The 23165-nt window shown below is 39.0% G+C and overlaps 2 protein-coding genes and 3 long non-coding RNA genes across 29 annotated transcripts; 2 read left to right on the forward strand and 3 right to left on the reverse strand.

The window, feature by feature from the left end:
• Window positions 1-1689: 1689 nt before the first annotated feature.
• LOC116929870 lies at window positions 1690-3945 on the forward strand. 6 transcript variants are annotated; one of them, XR_006650503.1, is made up of 8 exons: window positions 1690-2228; window positions 2313-2503; window positions 2571-2698; window positions 2767-2837; window positions 2899-3052; window positions 3139-3189; window positions 3256-3351; window positions 3437-3945. It is a non-coding gene; the product is annotated as an uncharacterized LOC116929870 (long non-coding RNA). The 6 variants fall into 6 exon arrangements; XR_006650504.1 differs by having other exon boundaries at window positions 1691-2279; window positions 2353-2503; XR_006650507.1 differs by having other exon boundaries at window positions 1691-2279; window positions 2475-2503.
• A 1563-nt stretch (window positions 3946-5508) lies between these two features.
• On the reverse strand, window positions 5509-8698 carry LOC116934853. 18 transcript variants are annotated; one of them, XR_006650525.1, is made up of 9 exons: window positions 8303-8698; window positions 8141-8238; window positions 7947-8061; window positions 7539-7860; window positions 7115-7450; window positions 6004-7052; window positions 5883-5924; window positions 5708-5816; window positions 5509-5637 (listed from the first exon to the last, which is right to left on the reverse strand). It is a non-coding gene; the product is annotated as an uncharacterized LOC116934853 (long non-coding RNA). The 18 variants fall into 18 exon arrangements; XR_006650521.1 differs by having other exon boundaries at window positions 7539-7836; window positions 8303-8695; XR_006650518.1 differs by having other exon boundaries at window positions 7539-8061; window positions 8303-8695.
• A 2260-nt stretch (window positions 8699-10958) lies between these two features.
• Window positions 10959-15623, reverse strand: LOC116929845 (carboxypeptidase D). The gene is given in 9 exon segments (XM_032937206.2): window positions 10959-11634; window positions 11795-11905; window positions 12000-12089; window positions 12217-12321; window positions 12323-12690; window positions 12795-12982; window positions 13160-13296; window positions 13413-13546; window positions 14723-15623. Coding segments are annotated over 9 exon segments (1761 nt in total). The 5' UTR covers window positions 15264-15623; the 3' UTR covers window positions 10959-11547.
• Window positions 12595-14492, forward strand: LOC123475444. The gene is made up of 2 exons (XR_006650526.1): window positions 12595-12722; window positions 12784-14492. It is a non-coding gene; the product is annotated as an uncharacterized LOC123475444 (long non-coding RNA).
• A 2255-nt stretch (window positions 15624-17878) lies between the features above and the next one.
• LOC123475443 (phosphatidylserine decarboxylase proenzyme, mitochondrial-like) lies at window positions 17879-22185 on the reverse strand. Of its 3 annotated transcripts, none has more exons than XM_045178098.1 (7): window positions 22029-22185; window positions 21355-21534; window positions 19607-19875; window positions 19410-19508; window positions 19124-19310; window positions 18856-19032; window positions 17879-18751 (listed from the first exon to the last, which is right to left on the reverse strand). In XM_045178098.1, the coding sequence occupies exons 2-7, from the start codon at window positions 21509-21511 to the stop codon at window positions 18264-18266; spliced, it is 1377 nt and encodes a 458-aa protein (XP_045034033.1). In that variant the 5' UTR covers window positions 21512-21534; window positions 22029-22185; the 3' UTR covers window positions 17879-18263. The 3 variants fall into 3 exon arrangements, with proteins under 3 accessions (XP_045034033.1, XP_045034034.1, XP_045034035.1); XM_045178099.1 differs by lacking the exon at window positions 22029-22185 and adding an exon at window positions 21655-21669; XM_045178100.1 differs by lacking the exons at window positions 21355-21534; window positions 22029-22185 and adding an exon at window positions 20503-20677.
• Window positions 22186-23165: the final 980 nt, after the last annotated feature.

The raw sequence follows: 23165 nt of genomic DNA on the forward strand, positions 1-23165 counted from the left end.
GTTCTTCACGTTTCTTTTATGTGGCTTGATTTTCTCTGCGTGTCCATGGCCGCGCCGCCGCTGTCGTTCCCACCCAATGTCACCGCAGATATCAAAATAAAAGACTAGTCCAACTTTTCCGGATTGCCAACTAAAAATAAGCTATTCGCATATCTAACTATTCCGGGCTCGTTGAAATTACAAGCAAATCTAACTTTTATTAATCTCTTTTTACTCGTGTACTTTCATATTTACACAGGAACCTCCCGAGAATAATTTTGACTGGAACTGACATAATCAAAATGACGCAAACTAGCTCACTCTCCGTCAAGATTGTTCGAAGTAATTAACATCACGGCTCAACGTTTGAACGCCAGTAAATCCCTCGTTGATTTTGTATTTCTCCTTTTGAAGACGTCAACAGCTCAGCAAACTCTATTGAGCACTGTTACTACAAGAAAAAGAAATCAAAAGTCAAAACGACAACCAATTTGTTAGGAATAAACTTCTCCTACCAAAGCGAAAACAAAGAGAGCCGTAATAACATCAACAAATAACAAAAACACGACTACTTTGATCAACTTGATTACAATGTATATAACAACAACGACATAACTTTCCCTGATCAGTCACAAAAAAGTTGCTTAACCCAACTCTTTTTTTTTTTGTATAAGCCCACCAATCAACGATAAGAAAATTCTCCAAGATCGCCCTAGTGTTTTTATAGTACACCCAAGACCCAAGGAAGAGAGGACCTTTCTGGCAACATATGCATGAAAATGTTGCCATAGAAAACAAACAAAAAAATCCAGGGCATGCAATGCGTTGTAGGCGTTCCTGATGCGGGATAAAGGATCTACCAACCCCTCCAACAGGCAAAATAAAGCTATGTTCTAGTTCAGCACATGCCCCTTCTTTTTCTTTTTGCCCATTCTTTTTCTGTAAAGATATCCCAGCTAACCAAAATTGCCTCTCTCTCAGCAGTTGACTACATAGTCCAGGGCAAACACGATCTTTTTTTAAAAATAGATTCTCGCGTTGCTTGTTTTGTTTCGTCCCATATTTATTGGATTCCCTTTCTTGTTGTATTTTTTTTATGGTAGAGTGGCTGCTAGCTTTCTTATGACTTAACACTTTTCTCTTTATGCATGCCGTTGTTTCCAAAGTTTTTTTTTTTTTTTTGTATATCAGTGAGCAGCTGTCGTGCCCTTAATGGTGACCTCTTACAGGCGGCACCGTCACACTCGCTGGAATGTGTCATCCGAACGTTTCGGGCATGCAAACATGTGTCCCAGACATGATGGGATTCTATCAAAAGTCTGTAGAGTATGCAGGACAATGCTTACCATACCACCATTCGACAAACTCTCGATCCATCCAAATTTTTCCTGAGGTTTCTCCCAATTCACATTTTCGTGAACCTCGTCAAATTTGGGGTCGACTCCATGTATCAACTCAAAATACCCGAAAATCGTCAAAAATCGTCAAATTTCCGGAACTATTCATGAAAAATCGCGATTTTGGTCAAATCCGACTTTTGGCTAAAAACACGTCATTCCAACCCCCAATTTTTTAAGGATCACGAAAATCCAAAGCTTTTTGTTATGGGATAACTATTTCCGGAGATATTGGCTACTTCCGGCTACTTCCGGAAAATTTCCGTGACAATTTCCAAAAAGTAAAAAATGAGCTGTATTGTTCTAACAATTTCAAATGCTTTTCTTGCATGCGTTAGGGTTGTGCAGCTATTATTCTGTGTTTTTTTCATCATCAACAGTACAGGCTGACCCTACGAGTAACGACAGTTTTAGCAACAAATGTTTTAGCGCCTCGTCTTGCAACTGTAGTTGATACTCTAGGGTTTTATGTTTTAAATTGGATTTCAACTGTTTGAGATCAGTAAAGTTCAAGCACTTAAAAGCAAGAATTGTACTGATTTAAAAGTAAACTGTTTTCTTTGGGTTTCAGAAGGAAAAACTAGATGGCGTTGACGTGCGTCTATGATAATTGATAAATATTACGAATTTACGAGTGACAAGTTAAATTGGTGTTTATTACGTTTCTACCCTGTTCAGTGTTTCAAAGGATTTTTCATCAAATATTAACGGTATGATATAATCTTACCGTTTTTATTGTAAGCCCGACTAAGTTGGGGTCACTCACCCCGTTCGCTTCCGTTCATTCCTCCTTCATGCGAAGCTAAGGGGTGAGGGCCCATGAAGTTTAGTCGGGTAAAACAAAAAAGTTAGGTAAGTGAAAGATCACTAATGAATTGGATTAAATTTTGTAACTATGCCAAGGTAACAAACCGTCTTCTGGAAGAAATTTTTTAGGCTTTGGCTTTAGTTGTTACTGGTTATCTTCTGAATGTAGATTGCATTCTATTTTAAACATTCTCTTGGTTACAACACTAAAATTTGCCACTTTTTTGTGCCAACCTGAGATATACTTCTTTTCATGATTATTTGCATGATACACTCAATTGTTGTTTGAAGGTGGATTGTCACCAGACATCCTTTGAATGGTACAATATGTTTGCATGTTATTTCTTTCAGTTCAATTTTCTGTCACACAATGTTTTCATTCTCCAGGTACGCCCACTATCAGCAGCCTTATAGTGTGCTTCATAAATATGTCAACCCCTGAGATGACATTATCCTTGGAAATTGTGTTTTTGTTGTGGTTTTGTTCTCCACTTCTATTCTTCGTTACCTTCATGGTATGTCAGTTGTTTAAGTTTGGTTAGAATAATCTTTTAGGAAATTTTACCTACTTTTGGAAAACCAGGTGTGATATTGTATCATCCTGGAAAAAGGAATCTGGAAATTGATGATTTCTAATATACAGCTGGTGTTCAGGTTTATTTTTACATGTACAACATAGATCTGCATTAATGTTGTTTTGTTTTCCCACAAACAGATGATGAGTTTAATATATTTACATTTTGGAATGAACTTTCAATTGGAAGTTGAGTGTTTTATCAGATTATTGAATCCTACTTTGAAAACCAAACTATTTCCTTCTACAAATGGATTTTGAAGTATTGTACATATGGTATTATGTACTCTATGATGTAAGTACTATTGTGTAATGCATAATGTTATTACTTTATGGAATCAGTTCATTCAATTGTAATCTATATTTGTATTCAAAATATAGATCTTCGCGAAGCCTTTAATTGACGTTGTACTAAAAAAATTCCCATGGAAGGTATTTGTTACAGACACAGAGATACTCAGAATTTTTAATTGAACACTTTTTTTTTTAAACCTGCAGGAAGTTCTTGCAGGATCTTTTATCGACCGTCTATGTTATGCAGTAATTGGATCTGCTGTTTAGTTAGAAACTTAAACTTCTCAGCTTAGAATTTATGTAAGACAAGTTTCTTAATTTGCTTCAATGAATTTTTTTCTATTGATATGTGTTTGTTTTCTTTGTTTTCTTTTTTTCTACCTAGACGAAGAATGATATTTGATTGGAAAAAGTTCCTGGTTGAGACAAGAGATCAAAAAATGATACTGAACATTGGAAAGACGACCGGCAATTTCAAGATTCATTTATTTCCTTTCACATTATAGTATTATTATATTAAAAAAAATTGAATTGCATATCTGGGCTCCCTTCTTTTCTGTGGCCACGTTTCCCCTTGACTTATGATAAGCCCGTAGAGGAACTAAAAAATAGTTTAAATCATCAATTTTTTGTTTCTTCGTTTAATCCATGTTCTTTGAATTTTCTTTTATACTTTCTTTGTATTTACACTGTACATTTTCTACCTTTAAGAAATGGAATCTTAATACTGCTGATTTATAAATTCTGGTATTGAGAATTCCAGAGTGCCTTTGAATTACCGCCGATCACAATCTTGTGATTAGTAATTTGATGTTATTTATTCTTGAATTTCATGCTTACGAGAATTGTACTTTCCTGCAGAATGATTTGGTATACAATCTTTGTGTACATCGGTTTATCATATTAATTGAATTGCTTTCACAGATTTTAATATAACTCATTCAGGAATCGATCCCTAAATTTTCGGTGTATGTTGCCGATGCTCAACCGTTGAGCCATGAGTTTTATTAAATTTTTCACTAATATTAGAAGGCATGAAAAGATAATATTGTAAAGGCAATTTTTTATAGGCTCGTAAAAATATAAGCTTACCCGAATATATTATATTCAAGGATCATAGCTTTGTGGCAGAACATTGGTGTACGGACCTAAAGGTCTCGGGTTCAAATCCTGCGTGAAATATAACATGTCAAATGAAATTGATTATTGTAATTTCATTGCATATCTATTAGACGGATTATTGTGGACATGTTAAAAGGAAATTATCTTGAATCATGCTACATAAAAATTCTAAGTCCAAATTTGTTGAAATCAATTAACACGAAAATATAGACAATTCATCAACGTGCGTTGTGGCTCAGTGGTAGAGCATCGGCATGGTACATTGAAGGTTAAGGGTTCAAATCCCCGGAAAGAGGAAATAATAACTATAATAACTAATAACTAATAATACGTATGAGGTCTCTCGCCAGAATATGTCAATGATTTAACTCCGTTGCCAAGCATCTAAGTAACAGAATACGCATGCACGCCAACAAATCAAAATAATTAATTTATCAAAATTTGTCATTGGATATTATATTAAACAGTGCCAAAATATCTGTCCCATTACTTCGTAATGGGGAAAGTTCCTCGACCCGACTGGCCACGTGGAAGGTAGACACCTAGGTAGGTTGGAAGCTCAGGACACCAGGAACTTACCGGGAATCGAACCTCGAATCTTGAAGTTGCGAGGCTGATGCGATAATCTTCCTGGCAACCCCCCCTATATCCCCCCCAATTATATTTGATCCCCTATGTACAACTTTGCACAGGTACCTTAATGTGTTAAAGACTTAGATTCCTATGTAATATGTCTGATAGCTCAATGGAAGAGCACTGGACTAGTATACTGATTACCTTGGGTTCGAATCCCATTCAAGTGTAGAGGAAATGTAACTCACTGTCCATGAAGAAGTATATGTGTAATGGTATATAATTTCCCAATATGCAGCACGTTCTTACGTCTGAAGTAAATGAAACAAGAATTACAATGGAATAACATGGATAAAATTTAACAACTGAAAGTTAAAATTTTCAAAAATTTTTATTATTCAAGTAGTACTAAATGTTTAAGGCAGTGTCTCTGCTTGCCATCAACTAAGACAAGCCGAGACACTGCCTCAATTGAACTTGGGTCCCCGGGGAGATTACCCGGGGCGTGGCTAAGAGAAGCCGGAAGAGGATGGAAGGTATCGGACAAGTTTTTACGTGAGCGATTAACCGTTAATTCGGATTTGTGGGTAGCCTCTTCGCCCTCCAATGATATCATAGAACTTGAGGACCCCCACGTCCCCTTTCCGGACAGCGCACTCACAACCTTTGCTGCTGATCACAGTAGGGGCATGACCCCCTACGGGCTTATCATAAGTCAAGGGGAAACGGGGCCACAGAAAAGAAGGGAGCCCAGATATGCACTTTAATTTGTAAAAATGTTTATATTTTATCTTCGCGACCAAGTAGCGACCAGCGGTGATGTGGAAGAAGCTTTCTTCGAAAATGCAGCATCTCTATCTGCGTAAAATTTTCGAATTGTACGCAGATACGCTTATTATATAATCAGAATGTTAAATGATTTAAAGAAAATAAAGAAAAAGGACAACAGCAAACAACTCACAAATCCAAGTTTTCTCTTCACCTTGCTACGTCAAGAGTTAGAAGGGCACTTGCACAGAAATGAAAATTGCCACTATGGATTGGAGTGGTGTTGTACCCAATCACTGAACCTGAATAGCATCAAGAAAGAGTGAGACTGGATTTCTCTGTGAATGTAGAAAATTTATTTAACTAACCATTATTCTCCAAGTGTAGAACAGCCAGCATTGATTGATTACCTGAATGCAAACACACACAAATCAGCATCCCGTGAAATTAATAAAAATACATTGCGATACTATTATTATATTACGATACCAGCACGTATTTTACTTAGCATTCGTCATCTTTATCATAGTGCATGTCAACGCCATCTAGTTTTTCCTCCTGAAACCCAACGAAAATAGATTTTACTTTTTTATCAGTATAATTTTTGCTTTTGAGTGCTTGAACTTTACTAATTGAACTTTACTAACCTCAGACAGTTGATTTCAATTTTAAATATAAAAACCTAGAATATCAACTACTAGTTTCAAGACGAGGCGCTAAACATTTGTAGCTAAAACTGTCGTTGCTCGTAGGGTCAGCCTTTACTGCTGATAACAAGAAAAACACGGAATAAAAGCTACACAACACCCTAACGCATGCAAGAAAAACATTTGAAATTGTTAGAATAATACAGCTCATTTTTTACTTTTTGCTAATTGTCACCAAAATTTCCCGGAAGTAACCGAAAGTAGCCAATATCTCCGGAAATAGGGATCCCATAACAAAACGAATAGAATTTTCGTGATGGTTGTCAAATTTGGGGTTGGAATGACAAAAATTGTTTTTCAGCCAAAAATCGAATTTGACCAAAATTGCGATTTTTCATGAACTTCAGGAAAATTCGCGATTTTTGACGATTTTCGGGTTGTTTGAACTGATACATGGAGTCGACCCCAAATTTGATAACCATCAGGAAAATGATAATCTTTTTTCTGACAGACCAACAAATAAGGAGTTATTTGGCATTTTAAAACCGGAAGTAAAACCGGAAGTTGAAATTTCGGATATCTAAAAAATGAGCTTTGTTCTTCTCTAAGTACACACTTGTAATAATAATTTATAGTAGCCCAAGGTAAATTACTAAAACGCTTGTAAACTGTCAGGGATAACGTCAATAAAGTGAATCAGCAAACATAGTGTGTACTATTTACCTCTGATGGGATTTTATCCACAAGCATCCAGTGCTAGAATGTCAGTCACGTTGTCATTTGTAATTAGGATTATTACTCGTTGCGCTTATTCCTCGTTGCCATTGATCAGGAGCTGGATAAAGGCCAGGTGTGCTGGTGTCCTTTTAGCCGTTAATGATTTCCTTAATCCTTATAGTTGCCGGGAAACGTCATCAATTTCAAATTTATTTGAAGAAAAATTCCTTTCATACCTAGGAACTCCCTACATGATGTTTGTTGATGCAACGCAAGCGTAGCGAAAAGTCTTTAGGGTAATTTAAGTGCCCAGTTTTACCTACGCTCTCAGCGCAAAGTGGACAAACATTCCTTAGCAAGAGTAGCAGAATCATTTGAGGCTTCTAGCTGTGACTGAACTATAAAGGAATGCTGTTATACCCGATTCATTAAAGCACGATGATACTTCTCTTTAGAAAATTTGCATTACTCCACTCGTTTTCCAAAGATAATGCGCTTAAAATGTTTTATTCAACTGTAGGCCGACCCTTCCATCTTGTAACGCTTCCGGACTTGACTCCTCAATCAAAATTCTGAAAATGCAAAATAATAGCATTAGAAATACTTAATCTATTGCCAACAAACATCAGCGTCAGTCATGCAGCAGTCTTTAAAAGTTACCAATAAGAATAAATAACATAAAAACAGCTTTCATTCGGTAGCAATGACTCTTCTTCATTACTGCAGGGAAGGCAAGCCAGGTGATGACCTATGGTAAGAAGACGGAGTGTATCTGTCGTACGTAGCGTAACCACTGTCCAGCAGTATTTTCTCCATCAGTAATGTTTTGTATGATGGGCAGAAGGATGAAAAAGTAAATAATGAAAGATGAAACGAGATCTTGTAAAAAGGGATTACCTATGTAAGGTCTCTAATGCCTATGGAGAATCCTTGGATCATCATTTAACAATAAGCTGCCCTGTAGAGTTTAAACATAGCATAGCTTGGATGGCATTATCAGGTGGTACCACAAATAAATTGAATTTTGAACACGAGCCAATTGTAAATTTTGACAAAACCAGTTAGCACCTCTTCTATTCTATGATCAAAGAAAGGGTAGGACTATAATCAGGATCTCGACCAAAAGGCTAAAGATTTTGGATGCATGAACGGTGAAGCCTTAGGAACAAATTCATCTGGCCACCTATCGAAAAAAATAAATACATGCATATTTAACAGCTGCCAACAGAATAGTAATAAATATATGTTCAACATTCACAGACACAATGTTTTGACTTGTTTTGGGTCAATCAATGAGCTTATATGTCAATTAACATCGACACTTCTGTAATGAAGTTCTGGTAATATTGATTTAATGGCACTGTATCACAAAAACAGAAATACTTGAAAAAGAACTGAGAAATCATAACTTGAATGGTTGCTACCAACGATTCGCCGTTGTGATGGCCTACTAAATTGTATTTCTTCCTCATGAAGATTAAGGCTTTAACTTGGTTTTTTTCTGCTTGGAATGGAGACGCATTTCTTCTCTATCCAGATTCGTATACTACTAAGGGCATGAATTCGTATAATCTTTTTCTTTTACCGAAAAAATTATAATATTATAATGATAATATGATAAAATTTAAAAAAATCCTCAAGGATGAAAAAAAAAAAAAAAACGTACTCTCAGCTGACTCAATCAACTGAAACCGACCACCTGATTTTGGATGATTCTGGGGAGTATCCGATGTTGCTTTTTGGAATATTTCGAGATTAGAAAAAAAATATTAATTTATTAACATTTATTACGGCGTTTGGCGCTGCTTTTGATAATTTTCCGGTTTATTTCCTCCTTATTATTGCAAATTCAAACACAAGGTACAATTAAAGCTTAAGCTCATGATTTATGAAAGTTCGTGAGGTTGCCAGTATGACCAGTATGATAAACAATGGCGGCAGTTTCAATTGTGTCGAATTTCAAGAGATGACGCTTTTTGCAGATTTTGACAAAAGTGGGAAGGCTATACCCTTCCCACTTTTTCACTTTTGGCCAAATTTTAAATTTTGACAATTGACAAAAATCACACGGTACAATCAAAATTGAACGCTGATTTCGATTAGGTTATTGGTTTTCTCGTTAAACCAGCCGTTTTTTTATAAACAAAAACAAAGTGCCGTTAGCACACCAACTTTATTTTTTGTTTTTTACGTTTAGTTCAAAAACTATAAGACCAAAGAAAAAATAAACTTGATTTTTGCGATTTTCATTAAATTCTGAATCGAAATCCTGTATTTTAAGCAAAATTTTAAATTTGTTCAAAAATGAAAAAGTGGGAAGGGTATAGCCTTCTCACTATGTCAAAATCTGCAAAAAATGACATCTCTTGAAATTCGACAAAAAGACAAGGCACAACCAAAATTGAACGCTGATTTCGATTAGGTTATTGGTTTTCTCGTTAAACCAGCCGTTTTTTTATTAACAAAAACAAAGTGCCGTTAGCGCACCAACTTTATTTTTTGTTTTTTTACGTTTAGTTCAAAAACTATAAGACCAAAGGAAAAATAAACTTGATTTTTGCGATTTTCATTTAATTCTGAATCGAAATCATGTATTTTAAGCAAAATTTTAAATTTATTCAAAAATGAAAAAGTGGGAAGGCCTTCAAGAAATTTCATCCTCATAACGTTAACCTTTGACTAAAACAAATATTGACCTTCATTTTTGTTATATAAATAAAGAAAAACCCTTGTGCAACTGATGACTGGCTAGTCAACCAATATTACCGGATGCATCTGATGAGATTTTTAAAAATCCTGGTTCGTTTGAACTTTATTACTAGACTATAACAAACATACGTTTATGCTTTGTTTTGTCAATTTTTCTAGAATGGTAGAATCTTTGCTATCTTTATGTTGTGCTAATATAGGTGTATACATCACCTTGACTTACTCGTCCTACTGGAAACTGGGCCTACACATTTCTAGTTCTTATTTTTTTATGGTTGAGGCATAACCGGAGCCGCTTAGCAACGTCTATTTACATCTGGCCGGATTGCGTTTAGTCAAACTCTTTACAGCCTGGCAAAACCTGTGTCCATTCACATTTAAATGCAATGGAATTCTAAATTGCGTTTTATATTTATCCACCCCCTTTTTTTTAATGGTTTCAGCCTCCTAGCATAAATTTGGAACAGGAAGAAAACTCCATCAACCCACAAGTGCTGCACGAGGCTTCAATCTTTCATCACTCACGTTCCTTCCTTCCCATATTTCAGGTGATTAGGTCGATTCAAATGTGACTCCTTCAAAGGTCACACGTGGATGCCTAAAGGGTTTTCTAGATTATTTCGGATATTGTTTTGTGGGGGCTATTTCAGTTGTTTGCTGCCTTTGGTTGTGTTTCGTTGCCTAGTTCGGTGGGCGGATTTCTCCTTCGTTTCAGGTATTCTGTGTTTCGCTTTAATTTTTTTTAGGTTAGTTGATTCTTTTTTGTGAGAAACAGCTCACAGATCTCAAATGTCATTTTTTTTTCCACCTGCGATTGGCATTTCTCGTGAGTTTTTCTAACATGTCTCTGAGTGCTGTATCTTTCCTCTGTTTCATTAACACCTTCACCTTGAAAAACAGCTTCGTCTTCATAATTTATTTTCACTTTTTTCTATTTCCTTCCGGCGACTATTCTTTTCGGTCGAGTTGTTCATTGCTGGTGTATAGGGAAGTGTCTGTTAGGGACTTTGCAATGTTACAGCCGCGTCAGCTGGTCGTTACTTTAATCTTTTGAGGGCACGGTTAATCGTCAGCGAGAACTGACGCTGATGAATTTGATTGCAACATGTATCGCTAGACTGGATGCCTCTAACGCAAAAAAAAAAAGGAAGGGGGGAGTTTCCGGCAATTGCCTGCAAGAGTCTCATCGAAAAGACCTTAGGCGACGTGGCAAAAAATAAACTTTCATTTGTTTTTTTTTCTGCGCTTGTAGCGTTGTTATCGCAGACCACGCATTTTCACGCCAATTGGATTGCATGCTCTGATGTGTATTGCCTGGAATTCTATGATTCTATTGTCGTCCAGGATACATCCGCCCCAACGAAGCCTTTGTTTTTTTCCTTTTAGGTTTTTGTTTTTATTTATTTCTTCTTGCATCGATATCGATCCATCTTCTTGTCTTCAGTACAAGTAACAGATATACGTGTGCTCATGACAAATGTGCATATAAATAGTTTTTGTGGTTGTAGTGCGATAAGAATGTTGTTGTAGAGATGGGGGTAGACAGCGATGATTGCTTTTGAAGACAATCGGAATAAAGGAAATAACATTTGGGGAAAGGAGTTCCATATGTACAGTACACTTTCATTTTTGAAAAAAAAACAAAACAAAAACAATGTAGTACAAAATCTATACGTAATGGTAGACAAGTCCATTTCAATACAAGAAAGAAGACCGGAAATGATCGATGGTTGTTTCCTTTCCTTCCGCTGCTACCTAGCGAAGAGACGACTATCCATCCAGAACAAAAAAATTTTAAGAGGCTTACAAAAATAAATAAAATAAAAAGGCGTGGGTTTTGCATCCGTCGTCACTATGGTCTAAATAACCGACCGTCACAGGATGCGCTCTTCCGTGAATTTCTCCGTCAATCATATTTTTTGTCCGCATTTTTACTGTTTCTCATTTTCAATTCGATTCCTCAACCGAACAGATTTGCAAAGAGATTGTCCATCTGCGATCTGAGCGTGATCAGGAGTCCACTGAGCCCCGTAGGATGGGGAACGTCCTAACGGGTCCGTAAAAACAATTAGAATCCATTAACAATTGATACTTTCACATCATCGCTAATGTACGTAACTGTTTACTAACGACAAGAAATAACTAATTAATGTAACAACACAACACAGAAGTGGTTTTTGCATGACAAGTCTATTAACCACCCATACCTGTTTATTTGAAATGCTAGGATGTCGTTTATTTGGTTGTTCATCACTCGCCGATAAGGAATAGTAATTACTGACGTCATCTAACGTCCCAAATCCATTTTTAGAGTCAACCTGTTGTGAGGAACAATCAGTTTCTCTCCGAACTCGTATAATCAAACAACAACAAAAAAACAATTGCACGAATGAATTATTATTTAGATAGTACCTGCTTGAAAAGAGTCAGATTGACTTGCGTGGCGTGATGATCGGTGACGCTAAAATCATCTTCAACCGGTTCGTAACCTTCTTTGTACGCCTGTCATTATGAGCAAACGATAACGTTCGTTAGTTTTCTTTAAATTTCTGTCCAAAATTTGCATTTCTAATGAAGTCTTTTTTTTTTTTTTTTTTCACCGAATCTTGAAACACGCAATCGAGCTTACCTCAATCCGGTAGTAACCTGGCAAAAGAATGCGCCAATATTCGCCATGTTTGGTAGTCTGGAACGGAGCGTCACGACCTTTGATTTTCATTGCGACGTTTTCTAAGCGGTCTGCCATTACCGTCGGTCACGAAACCTCGTACACCACGATGAGCTTCACCCACGAAACGGATAAGCGCTTGCCGATGTTCGCTCCAGTGGACGGGTAATTCCGCAGCTGGAGGATATTTACAGCAAGCCATTTCAACGGTGATTTCCATCGTGCCTGTCCAGACGTACGAATAATCCTGGGCTCCGCCCGTCAGCGGGTACCAGGCCGCTCCGTTGGTCGTCCCGTTGGGGAACGAAGGTGAGCCGGGCTTGCACGCCACTCCTTGATACATGGTGGCGTGATTACGGGCGTATAACGTGGCCAGATGATGGAACACATCATCGTCCGGCGTTTGTGACGGAGTGGAAGCAAACGCTTGGTAAACTGGACAAACCCCCCAACATTTGGAAATTGATGTAAACATTTATGAAAATGAATTGTTTTTAGTTTTTATTATTATTATATATTTTTTTTAAGGATGGAATTACCTGAATTAGGTGTGTTGTCGAAGGGGTAGGATGCGACCAACGCACCGGCGTGAAGTCCAGCGGACAAGGTGAATTGAATTTTAGCTATCCATTCTTTGTAGGCTTCAGTTTCCGGTTGTACACGTTTAGTGTTCTGCTTGAAGTAATCGGGAAAGTTTCGATTCAAGTCAAAACCACGGGCGTTGTACCTGTGTCAAGATTTTAAAACGTAATCACGTCACGAAAGAAAAAGATTTTTCAAGACATGCAACAAAAAAATAGGGAAAAGAGCCTTCATCACTAACGCTCGAACAGGTCTCGAGAGATGGATAGATATGAGCGCGCGTGTGTGTGTGTGTGTACAAGATGATGAATGATTTGCTCACCTTCCTTGACCACCGGTGCAAGTACCCTCGCGAGCCACTTCGAATCCGTCTGGATTGAGACTTGGCAAGATGTGAATTCGCGTTTGATCCAGCAGCCAACGGATGTAAGCGTCTTCCCTGTAGTTTTTAACCAAATGCTGGCGATATCCGGGAAAAGAGTAATAAAAACATATTCATTTCGTCATCAATCATCCGAGTGCTGGATGGTCAAAAAGAAAATAGGCACGAATGTTTCTTGTGAGTGAGTACTTACTTCGATAAGATGGAGAGCCATTTCTCTGCTGACGGCCTCGTTACCGTGGATGTTTGCCACGTACTTGACATCCGGCTTGCCTTTCATGTGTTGGAACGGAGAAGACGATACCACCATTACCCACAATTCGCGACCTGCGTGTCATCAGTCCACCGTTAGTAACGAAACAAGTAGAACGATATACATAGATGTTAACTATTGAAACCAGTTCTCATCGTTTTTCTTTAAGTATCCGACCTCCATTACGCATTCATTGGCTTTGTTTTTCTTGTTCGAGGCTTCTGTCAACTGACAGCGGGTGAAAACATTGAACGCAACAGTTGTCTGATCTTAAAAAAAAAACGGAAACTCGGCAGTTGGGTAGCTTAAAAAATGGGGAGCTGATGCTATCTAGCGTGAAAGTTATGAAAAAAAAGGCAGCTGCATAAACAGAGCTTATATACAGCATACAGAATCACATTTATTTGATTTTTTTTTTTTTTCTCTGCGGGAGACACACAAAGTCGTGTGAGTTTAGGTCACTAGTTTACGGTCGACCAAATAAATTTGGCCTACAAAGAAGAAAAGCAAATTTGTTTTACTTGCTGCGAAAAAAAAAAAAAGAAAACGCTTGAGGTTTAAACGGTGTTGCCGATTCACAAAAGGAGACTCGAAAGCCAACGGTACGATGTCAAAGAAACCAACTGTTTGCTGTCTAGCGTGAGAAACATTTATTTCCAATTTGATTTATTTCCCGTCTTTTAGCCTTAACTCATTGACCCTTTACCTCGAGAGTCTCTTCACCTAAGTATATATTAGTATACGCTAGCATCTATATAACGGGAATTTGCTTTCTCTATACTCAGCCATTCGAAGTGTGCACCTAATATATATTATAGAAACGTGGTTATAGTATTAGTATACAGTCGTAGCGTCTAATAATTTATTACAATAACACCCGAGCGTGAAGCCAGCGTTGCGAGACAAATGGATTGATCGGCACGGCAATCTCCGTTTTCCCGATTCGCTGCTGTTTTTCTTTGGCGTGACTGTATCATCTTATCCGTATCGATGGCAAATGAAAAGACACCGTCTGTCATAGATCTAACGGGTTCTCTCTTTCGGTCTGAATTTTCAAGACAAATAAAAACAAAAGAAAAAAAAAAGAGCAAAGATTCTAATTGGCCCCAAACCAGCTGCTATACTTTTTTGTTGTTTTCGTAGCCGCAATTAATTCGCGCTGCGCCACCTGGACTGTGACGGATGTTACAAGGTGGCAAAAAGTCCCCCAAAAAAAAAAAAAAGAAAAGAAAAATGAATAAATCATTCACCTTGAACGGATTTGCCGATTGAATAAAGGGCCGTTAGATCTGGATTGGAGGCACTGAAGTGTTTCAACCAGGCCGTCATATTGTCGTAATTATGGTAACCGAAATCCAACGGTTTGGGAGTTGCGGGTGTCAGCGGAGCGGCCGTCACTGACGGATGAACCGGAGCCGATGACACGGAAGATGAGACCGAGATGGACGATGAAACTGCCATGTTCCCCGGCGTCAAATAATCGGAGAAGACCGAAGCAGGCGGAGGAGGCGGTAAAGGAGGAAGATGGCGTTGCAAGGACGGATGCTGATTTCCGGCGCTTGATCCGGCTGATGGCCAACCGAGATGATGGGAAGGAGCGCCAACAATCACAGGCGGAAGAGATGCCATGTGTGACGATGGTTGCGCTCCTCCGAGTCTGTTGCGCAGCAACGGCTGGTGCAGATGTAGTTGCGGCCGGATTTCCGCACCGCGGATAAACTGCACAAGGTAGCAATACAGGTAAATGAAGATGACGAGAAATGTCGACGTGTACCAAACAGCCGTCTTCATTTCTTTGCTTGGGGATTTGATCACTTTTGGAAGCGAGTGAAGAATTCCGGGCCGTTTTATTGTGCGGTACAACTTGTTTTCAAGAAATTTCGAACGGTACTTAATTCTTACGCCACTGGAAACGTCTTCCAAAATTAGATGGGAAAATGAAAAAAACAATTAACGAGTTCTCGATTTCTTTTGCTATTATTATTTTCTTGTGATTTTCGAGATGCACAAACACCGGCAGAAAACTGAACACCGTCACTGCACTCAACCGACTGCGTGGAATTGTTGTAGTAACGCCGAACCACTCAAGAATGAACGAGACACACGGAGACAAGACACACACACACACACAGAAAATGAGAGAAACCGGAAAAAGGGAGCCAACAACCAAAAGCCAACCCTCCCTCTTGAAAGGAAGAAAAAAAAAAAAATGGTTTCGTGTTTTATTATTCGTCTGTTAATACCTGGCCTGAGGCTCGGTACAACGGGACTTGATGTTATTCCTCCTCCTTTCTATTACTTCTACTTCTTTTTCTTTATTCATTTCTTTTTACTTTTATTTCAACGTGTTGGTTGCCGTTGTGCCTGCAACGGTGCAATAGCGTTGCGGTGCTGCACAGCGTTCGCCGCAAAACACACGACAGCAACAACATCAACATGCAAAAGAGAGCACAAGTCAGCGCCACCGACGACGAACAAACACACGACGAGGAAAAGAGAACCGGAGGATATACATCAACCGCTCCGTGGTTTATCATTCCAACACGCTCCAGTAGGCTACATAAGCTGCTTTATTCTGCGGATGAATATGCACAAGCGTCATTTTAAAAAAATGTGCTTTGAAAAGATCGCAAGGCAAGAAGAAGAAAAAAAAAATGCTATGTTGATACAGATCGTGAAATCTAGCGTCAAATAGTATGACAGCTATTACAAGAAAGAAATTGTTTAGTAGCTGAGAAAGGACATTCTCGTTGGGGAATTATTCACGGTCGATTTAATCCCACGCGTTTATTTTTTTTCATTTGTTTTTTTTTTTTACTCGGTCATTGAGTTGACGCGTGATGTTTATACATGTCCGTATGTACAAACATATAATGGAGCCGTCTTATACTAGCGTGCCGGCGAATGAAAGAAAAGAAAAAAGAATAAAAATTTGTCTTGCTGGGGTGACGTTAGTGCTCATATTTATGCAAGTATTTTCTTTTTTTCTTTTTCTTTTTTTTTCCGTCAATGATATTTTAACGGGACCCGCTATAAAGCCTTTTTTTTTTTTAAAGTTACACGAAGAATGCGCAGCAGTCTTCTTTTGGCCCTCTCATTTCTCGATTTATTTCGCAATCCGCAAGCGGCGACGTTACACATTGGCCCTTCCCATGACAGCTGTTATTTTTCAAGTCGTTAGTCTTGTTGGCAAGTTATTGCTTTGCCCCTCGTTGCGTCGTCTCATCCTACACACACGCTGGTCTTGTCCTAAACGGACGAAACAGAGAAAATAACCGTGGAATTTTTTCTTTTTAGCTGTGCATAACAAGTTTGACCCTCTTCTTTCTAATGACTACATACTCTACTATTGTATCTATTGTCTTAGGGAAAATTGCTTCCTAACTCGAACGTGTTTGATCAATTTCCCACTCGCTAAAAGTCAGCCAGCATGGCACCATTTTCTTTCAACAATCAAGTTTCCGGTGCGAGAATGGAGAGGAAATCATTCTATAAAGAACCCCCTTCTCCCGAAAAAAACAAAAACAAAAACAAAACAAGAAACGAATACGCCCGTCTGTTGCTTGTATGGAGAACGCCGCTGGTTGCTTTGCTGATGCGCCAGCGGGAGGCCGTTCATCCGTCTTTAAGTGACTCGACCCAGACAAACGCCGCCAAACCTAACATTGCAAACTATTACATACCTCCTCCGGAGCTGACACTATTGTCGGCTCGTTTTCCTTTTGGAAAACAAAACAAAGTAAAAAAAAATAATAATAATAATGAATAACAAAACAAAAAAAAGGGAACTCCCAAAAGAAGAAAAACAATAGACACACGTTCATCGCTAAACAAAAGAAACTAAAAAAAAAGACCTGAAAAAGATTTAAATAAAAAATGAAACTATCCAAATGTTGCGTCTAATATAGTGTGAATGACCATGTGGATGAGGAGAAGATAGAAAAACGAGGAGGTTGTACTCATAGCGTGAGTGGACCGCTGCGGTATCGGGAGGAGGATGAGACAGGCCCAAGATGATCGTCGGCGTCCTGCTCCGAGGGGGTTTTTTTTGTTACGGTTCCCGATGCTACTGCTTCTCCTTCTTGGTAATGAGAAGTGCATTGAACTTCTAGAAGCTATTTTTTTTTTTCTTTCCTCTTTTTCTTATTTTTATCTTTGTCTGTTTTTTTTTTTTTTTCTATATCATGCGAAAGGAAGGACAAAGATGGAAGAGGACATAACAACAGACGGAAACAACAGCTGTTGTGTACTAAATGTTCCAGCCCACATTTCTTAGTTTGTCTTTCTTTCTTTTTTTCTAGAACATTTCTTCCTTCCTCTTTTATTTTTTATCAGACGTATCTTCGTGTTTGATTCGAGTACTATTTTCCCCTCTTGGCTTATATATAATAATTCACATACTATAGTTTCCAGAATAGCAGCCCTTTATATTTGGCCTCGTTTCTCTTTGATATGAAATCACAAAACACAATAAGGAACATGGGCGACCAAATTGAAGGGCTAGTTTCTTTTAGTTTCAGATTAGTTTTTTTTTTCTCTCTTTTGCGCTGTGGAAGACAAAAGTTTAACAGACAGGCCACATAGTGGTAGATTTGACTCCTTTGGCGTTGATGCCGTTCATCACACGACAAATGGGTAAACACGTAAAGACAAAGTGAATCACTGAAGCCAAGAGAAAGAGCCACATAACGTTTCTTTCGCTAAACAATCAGCACGTAACTGTCAAAAATATGTATAGGCTTTCTTCCTCATTTCAATCTTCTTTTGTCTAATTTGATTAGATTGATTTTGCTAGTGTGCAGCAGCTTCTTGTTTCACGCTGGAACCGGTGACGTGAAGTGGCTGACCCATTCGGATCTTCTCGCCCGGCCTGATTTTGAATTCGAAATCCTTTGGCGCTTCAAAGATGAGGACGATCGTCGAGCCGAGATTGAACTCGCCAAAAATTTCGCCTTTGTGGAGCGGAATCTCATCCGAATCGGTTTCGGTGGGGCCCATGTATCGGTCGTAGTAAGGCAAAGGTAAGGCCCATTTTGTGCAGTTGGTTCTCAGCTTCTCGTCGGCGTAGACGCGGATTGAACCGACGTTGGTGGCGCCGACGGGCGTCATCGAAAAGAAACCGTGTTTCCATCGGCCAACATAAACGGCTCTTTCGTTCAGGCTGAACAGGCCCGCCACCCATTTGGCTATGCTCGGATTCACGCTGAGTAAAGCACCTGGAAAATGTCGCCGAAAATTGACTGTCCAATCCACCGGTGAATGGAAGCAATGATAATCGCCTATTGGCCGGAAGCAATAGAGAAAGAAAAAACGACATTTGTCCGGAATCCATTTAGCGGTTGATGATCGACGACGTGAAATTGTTTCAAACGTATCGAAATACCTGGAGCCAAGTAGATAACGCAGTGGAATAAGTCATTGTCCTTGTTGACGAGAAGCGACTTTTCGTATTCCAATTCTGTCTGGCCGGCGGGCTGGACTTCAGGTCCATTTCGCCAGTATGCCGGACCGAGAAACTCACCCAACGAGTAGCTCACGCCCTTGACCTGCTCCATCATGCCTGTAAGCGAAATGTATTACAATAAGACATTTGAAAGTTTTTGCTTTAATTTATGCATCGTGAGTGGCAAACAACAAAACATGGAACTCACCAGCTGTGACACGTCCAAAGTTCAACACGGTTCCATCTGAAGGCGCTACTACCGCACTTGCCGAATCAATGGGTCTGACTCCGTTCTTAAGTTTCCTTCTAAAGAACTCAGCCAGACATGAATAATTATCTAGATTACCATCCTTCGCTTCTTCCAGGTTGCAATTAAACGTACGGGCGTACAGACCCTGTGACACGAAAAAAAACAACAACAAAAAAAAAAACAATATTCATCTTTAACATCTTTTTCATTAATAACGGAAAGTCGAGTTCCATCATTTTCTTACCAAAAGCGGCCGTCGCGCCCAAACCGGTAAATGACAGTTGGTTAACCAACCCCATGCGCGAGATATGGCACGGAAGGGGATGATGCGATAGTAGAGGATCTAGTTGTGACGAATAAAGAGACAAACGGACAAAAACAACCATGAAAAAAAAAAAACTCTTTTCCGTTAATGCGATAAAGTTTCTCCGCAATAGATACCTCCCAATCTTTGGCGATAAGCTCTGGCGATTGCGCTGGATGAGTGTTTTTGCGCCGAAACTGTTTCAAGGCGATAGCCAGCAATCCAATGCCGAAGAAGAACTGGACGAAGACGAAAGGTTTCAACACGAAGCGACGCCACCGCGAGCTTTTAGCACCTTTAAACGCGGTGGTGGCCGCCATCGCCGACGCGGCGGTAGCTTTAACATCGTTCGATTCGCCAGCTGAAGATGACACGCTTCGCCTGAAGATCGGCCTCGTTAACGGCCCTGATTATTCGATAGGAATCAAAAGGAAATGGCGTTAGAAACGATTGCAAAAGGCACACATTAATTTCATTGCTAATTCCTTGCCTAGCGCGATTACGGGAAAAAGAAACTAGGGGAGGGTTCTGAAAAAGGATAATAACGTTCCCAACGAGGGGAGAATAACAAAGAGGTAGTGCGACGTGCTTGTGGTCTCAATAGCGCAGATGCGACACAATCTGTGTGGATATCCGGTTTAGCTAGCATCATGTAGCAATACGATCGAATGTGAGACGAAAAGCCTAGAAACAGCGCAATCGAATAACAAACAATGTTGCTGTTAAATAGGAAGCAGAAGATTGGGACTTGGCGGGTTTCTAACTAGCCTCTGGCCACATCACGCGAGGTGACCGCCAACCAATCACGCTAACCCGGCAACCGAAAGTGACTCACTTAAAGCTTCGAGAAGGGTACTGACCTTGGGACTACTGGTTATGTCTTCGGACGGTTAACTTTTCAAACTAGTGCAATTTTGACAACCTACTCGTTTTTTTTTTCTTCCGTCAGCGAACGGGGACAATTAAGTGACGTAAGGAGGTGTTACGAAGCCAAAAATGATTCAATAATCAAGAGATTACGTTGGGCACTAACCTTTCCACCTTGGGGTCCATTTTTTGGGGCGCGGGACAAAGGGCCGCCGGAGCCAATGAGTTGCCCCCTCGCCCATGGTACCAGATAAACGCGTTGCTAGTGTCACTTTCATATTAACGACCGCGCTGTCGACCAACCATGCGAAACGACTGCACTCGAAAGACTGGACGTAGACGCAGTTGACTATCTTATACTGTAGGAGTTTTGTGAGTGTGGCGAGCGGGTGAGCATAAAGAGAAAAAGCAAGTGTGTACAATATTTGGCTTATCAGCGCTTCTTAATCTTTGGCAAGTGAGAGTGGGCGAGGAGGCACTAAGAATCAAACCAAAATTTCGGATGTGCGAATACGTTGGTTATCGTTGAACGTATGGGAATTCTTTCAAATGACTCGGCGAAAGGCTCAAAAGACTGGGCTGCGTAGAGAAGCTCTCTCTTTCAATCAGTTTCTCAAAGCTTTCTCTTTCAACGTTCGTCAGGAATTTATCGCTCGCCATATGCGATTGCCTAATTGATTTCCTTTGGCGAAAAGGCAGAATAAAGACTCCTGGTTAGAAAAAAAAAAATCGTTTAATTTGCCTAGTTTTTTTTAAACATAAAATCGGACTCAAATGAATCCAGGATACGCTGGCGATAGGACGCATCGAAAGCACAACAATCGTCCAGGAAGTCTGGCAATGATTAGTTTTTAAAGGGCCTTAGTGCTCGTTACGTAATGTTAGCGCTAAGAGGGCATATAAACAAACGGAAAGGGAAACGCGTCATACATGCTCTTGACACGTATATTTAGATTTCTTATTTATTCATCATAGTTGAATAGTAAATAGGTTTAGTGTTTTAAGTAGGTTAGTTTACCTGTTGAGTAGTATGTGAAGCTAACACGCCGAACATCTCCAGGTCGCAAACGCGATGACAGCCATTGGCTAGTGCATTTTTGTTGGCAAGGAATAATAACTCGGTGAAGATTTATTCTAAAGGCTGTTTGAGGTAACCTGACAAATAGTGCTGACATGTTGAAGCTCTCGAGAGTGAAACCTGTAACAAATAAAGAGAAACTGTAAATTCAATCCAGGGTCACCAGAATTGTTTAAATCAAATATCATAGCACTTTCAATGCACAGAGTGTCATATTTATTTCCTTAGTTTCTGTGTCACCTAATGCGAAAAGTTGAATCACTAAAACCTTCCATCAGCAATAACAACAACTTGGCAGCAAAAAATGTTGTTGTAAAAACCAGAATGATTTGGTTATACTGCAACTGCCACTAAGCCAAACATATCATCATTATCAGAATGAAGAATGATAAAGTCAGCAAAGCAGAAGCAACATGACACCTACACAACCATGATCAAGTATCTAGGAATCAACATCTTCCTAAACAAAATATTTTCTGTATTTCCTGTGGACTGAGACAAAATGTCGACAAAGAAAACATGCAGATGCAAGATTTCCAAATCGTCCTACACGGAATCGAAACTGACGTAATTATTTCTAAGAGCTACGGTTTGAATAATGCGATTTCATTTACCTCAAAAAGATTGGTGAAAAACAGGTTTAATAAGTTAAAATGATACGTAAATCTCAAGCAAAATACGAAGTTATGGAATCTTTTTAGGCAATGTCCACTGCAGAAAGAAATAAATCCAATATCCAAGTTCTAATAGTCAACATTAGCAGACAACGCAAAACGTGCCAACTTTACTCCACCTCTTATCCAAGTCTCTCACTATCGTCAATTTTCCCGTGCAAGGTGCAACAGCAGAACAGCTATATGACTGAGGTTCTAGCTGTCAACAACGAATCAAAAATTTATTCGTAATAAAAAATATCCGCTATTCTATACAATTCCACTTTTCTATTTACGTGAATTTATAAGAAATCCACGACGTTCTGATACTAACATCGCGGCAACGTCAGAGCCTCGAGAGGCTGTTTAGAATCGTCATTATCTGAAGTCTGAACATCTTCTCTTCTGCTGTTCAAAATAGACTTTCTGTTCGATGCTACCCGGTTTCTTCGTTCGTGAATTTGATTGAGTAAGGAATACTTGTCGGTTGGTAAAATAACTAGATAACTTTTACCTTTTGAAAGTGACAAGTAAGATATTCTGCTTGTAATGTTTGGAACGTAATCGTAGTCCATGGATTAAGCTAGACATCATGGGCATATGGACAGCATTATTGCCAGCATCATGCCAATTGCTTAAGTACGTTTGTCCTATAGCCTATGATTAATTTTGGATCGCGCACGCAGAGAAAAAGACATGAAAAACTCCCCATTTTAAATACCATGTTTGGCATTTAATACAGAAAAATACGTCTTTGAGAATTATTTTGTCTTTCAGTTAGTTCATTACCAAGCTTAAATGAAACACTTTTGGTCTGTCATACAGTGGTGGTTTATTCCGTATATTCCACAACGATAACATATATATTCGTATATTCTATGCTTTATTATTATTGTTTTCCGTAGCTGAATTTACTGCCTATGAATTTTAGCAAATAAAAAAAGTTCTCTGGAAATAGTTTTTGTGTGTTTTCTTGTGTTATTTTTCTTTACGTTGTTATTCTTATTCACCGCTAGATGACTTTCGTTCGTTAAATAAATACTTTACTGCCACCTATGAGGAGACAGTTCATGTTCTTCGGGGACTTTCGCAAGGTCT

Source organism: Daphnia magna, linkage group LG8 (genome assembly GCF_020631705.1).
Source record: "Daphnia magna isolate NIES linkage group LG8, ASM2063170v1.1, whole genome shotgun sequence".
Classification (NCBI taxonomy): Eukaryota; Metazoa; Arthropoda; class Branchiopoda; order Diplostraca; family Daphniidae; genus Daphnia; species Daphnia magna.

Bases quoted from the DNA above. Each gene is read 5' to 3' on its own strand.
- LOC123475443 (XM_045178098.1), bottom strand. From the start codon at position 21,511: ATGTCAGCACTATTTGTCAGGTTACCTCAAACAGCCTTTAGAATAAAT. The intron at 19,509-19,606 runs GTATCTATTGCG...CGTCACAACTAG, and splicing joins TTATCGCCAAAGATTGGGAG to ATCCTCTACTATCGCATCAT. The intron at 18,752-18,855 runs GTATTTCGATAC...TCCGGCCAATAG, and splicing joins CGTTATCTACTTGGCTCCAG to GCGATTATCATTGCTTCCAT.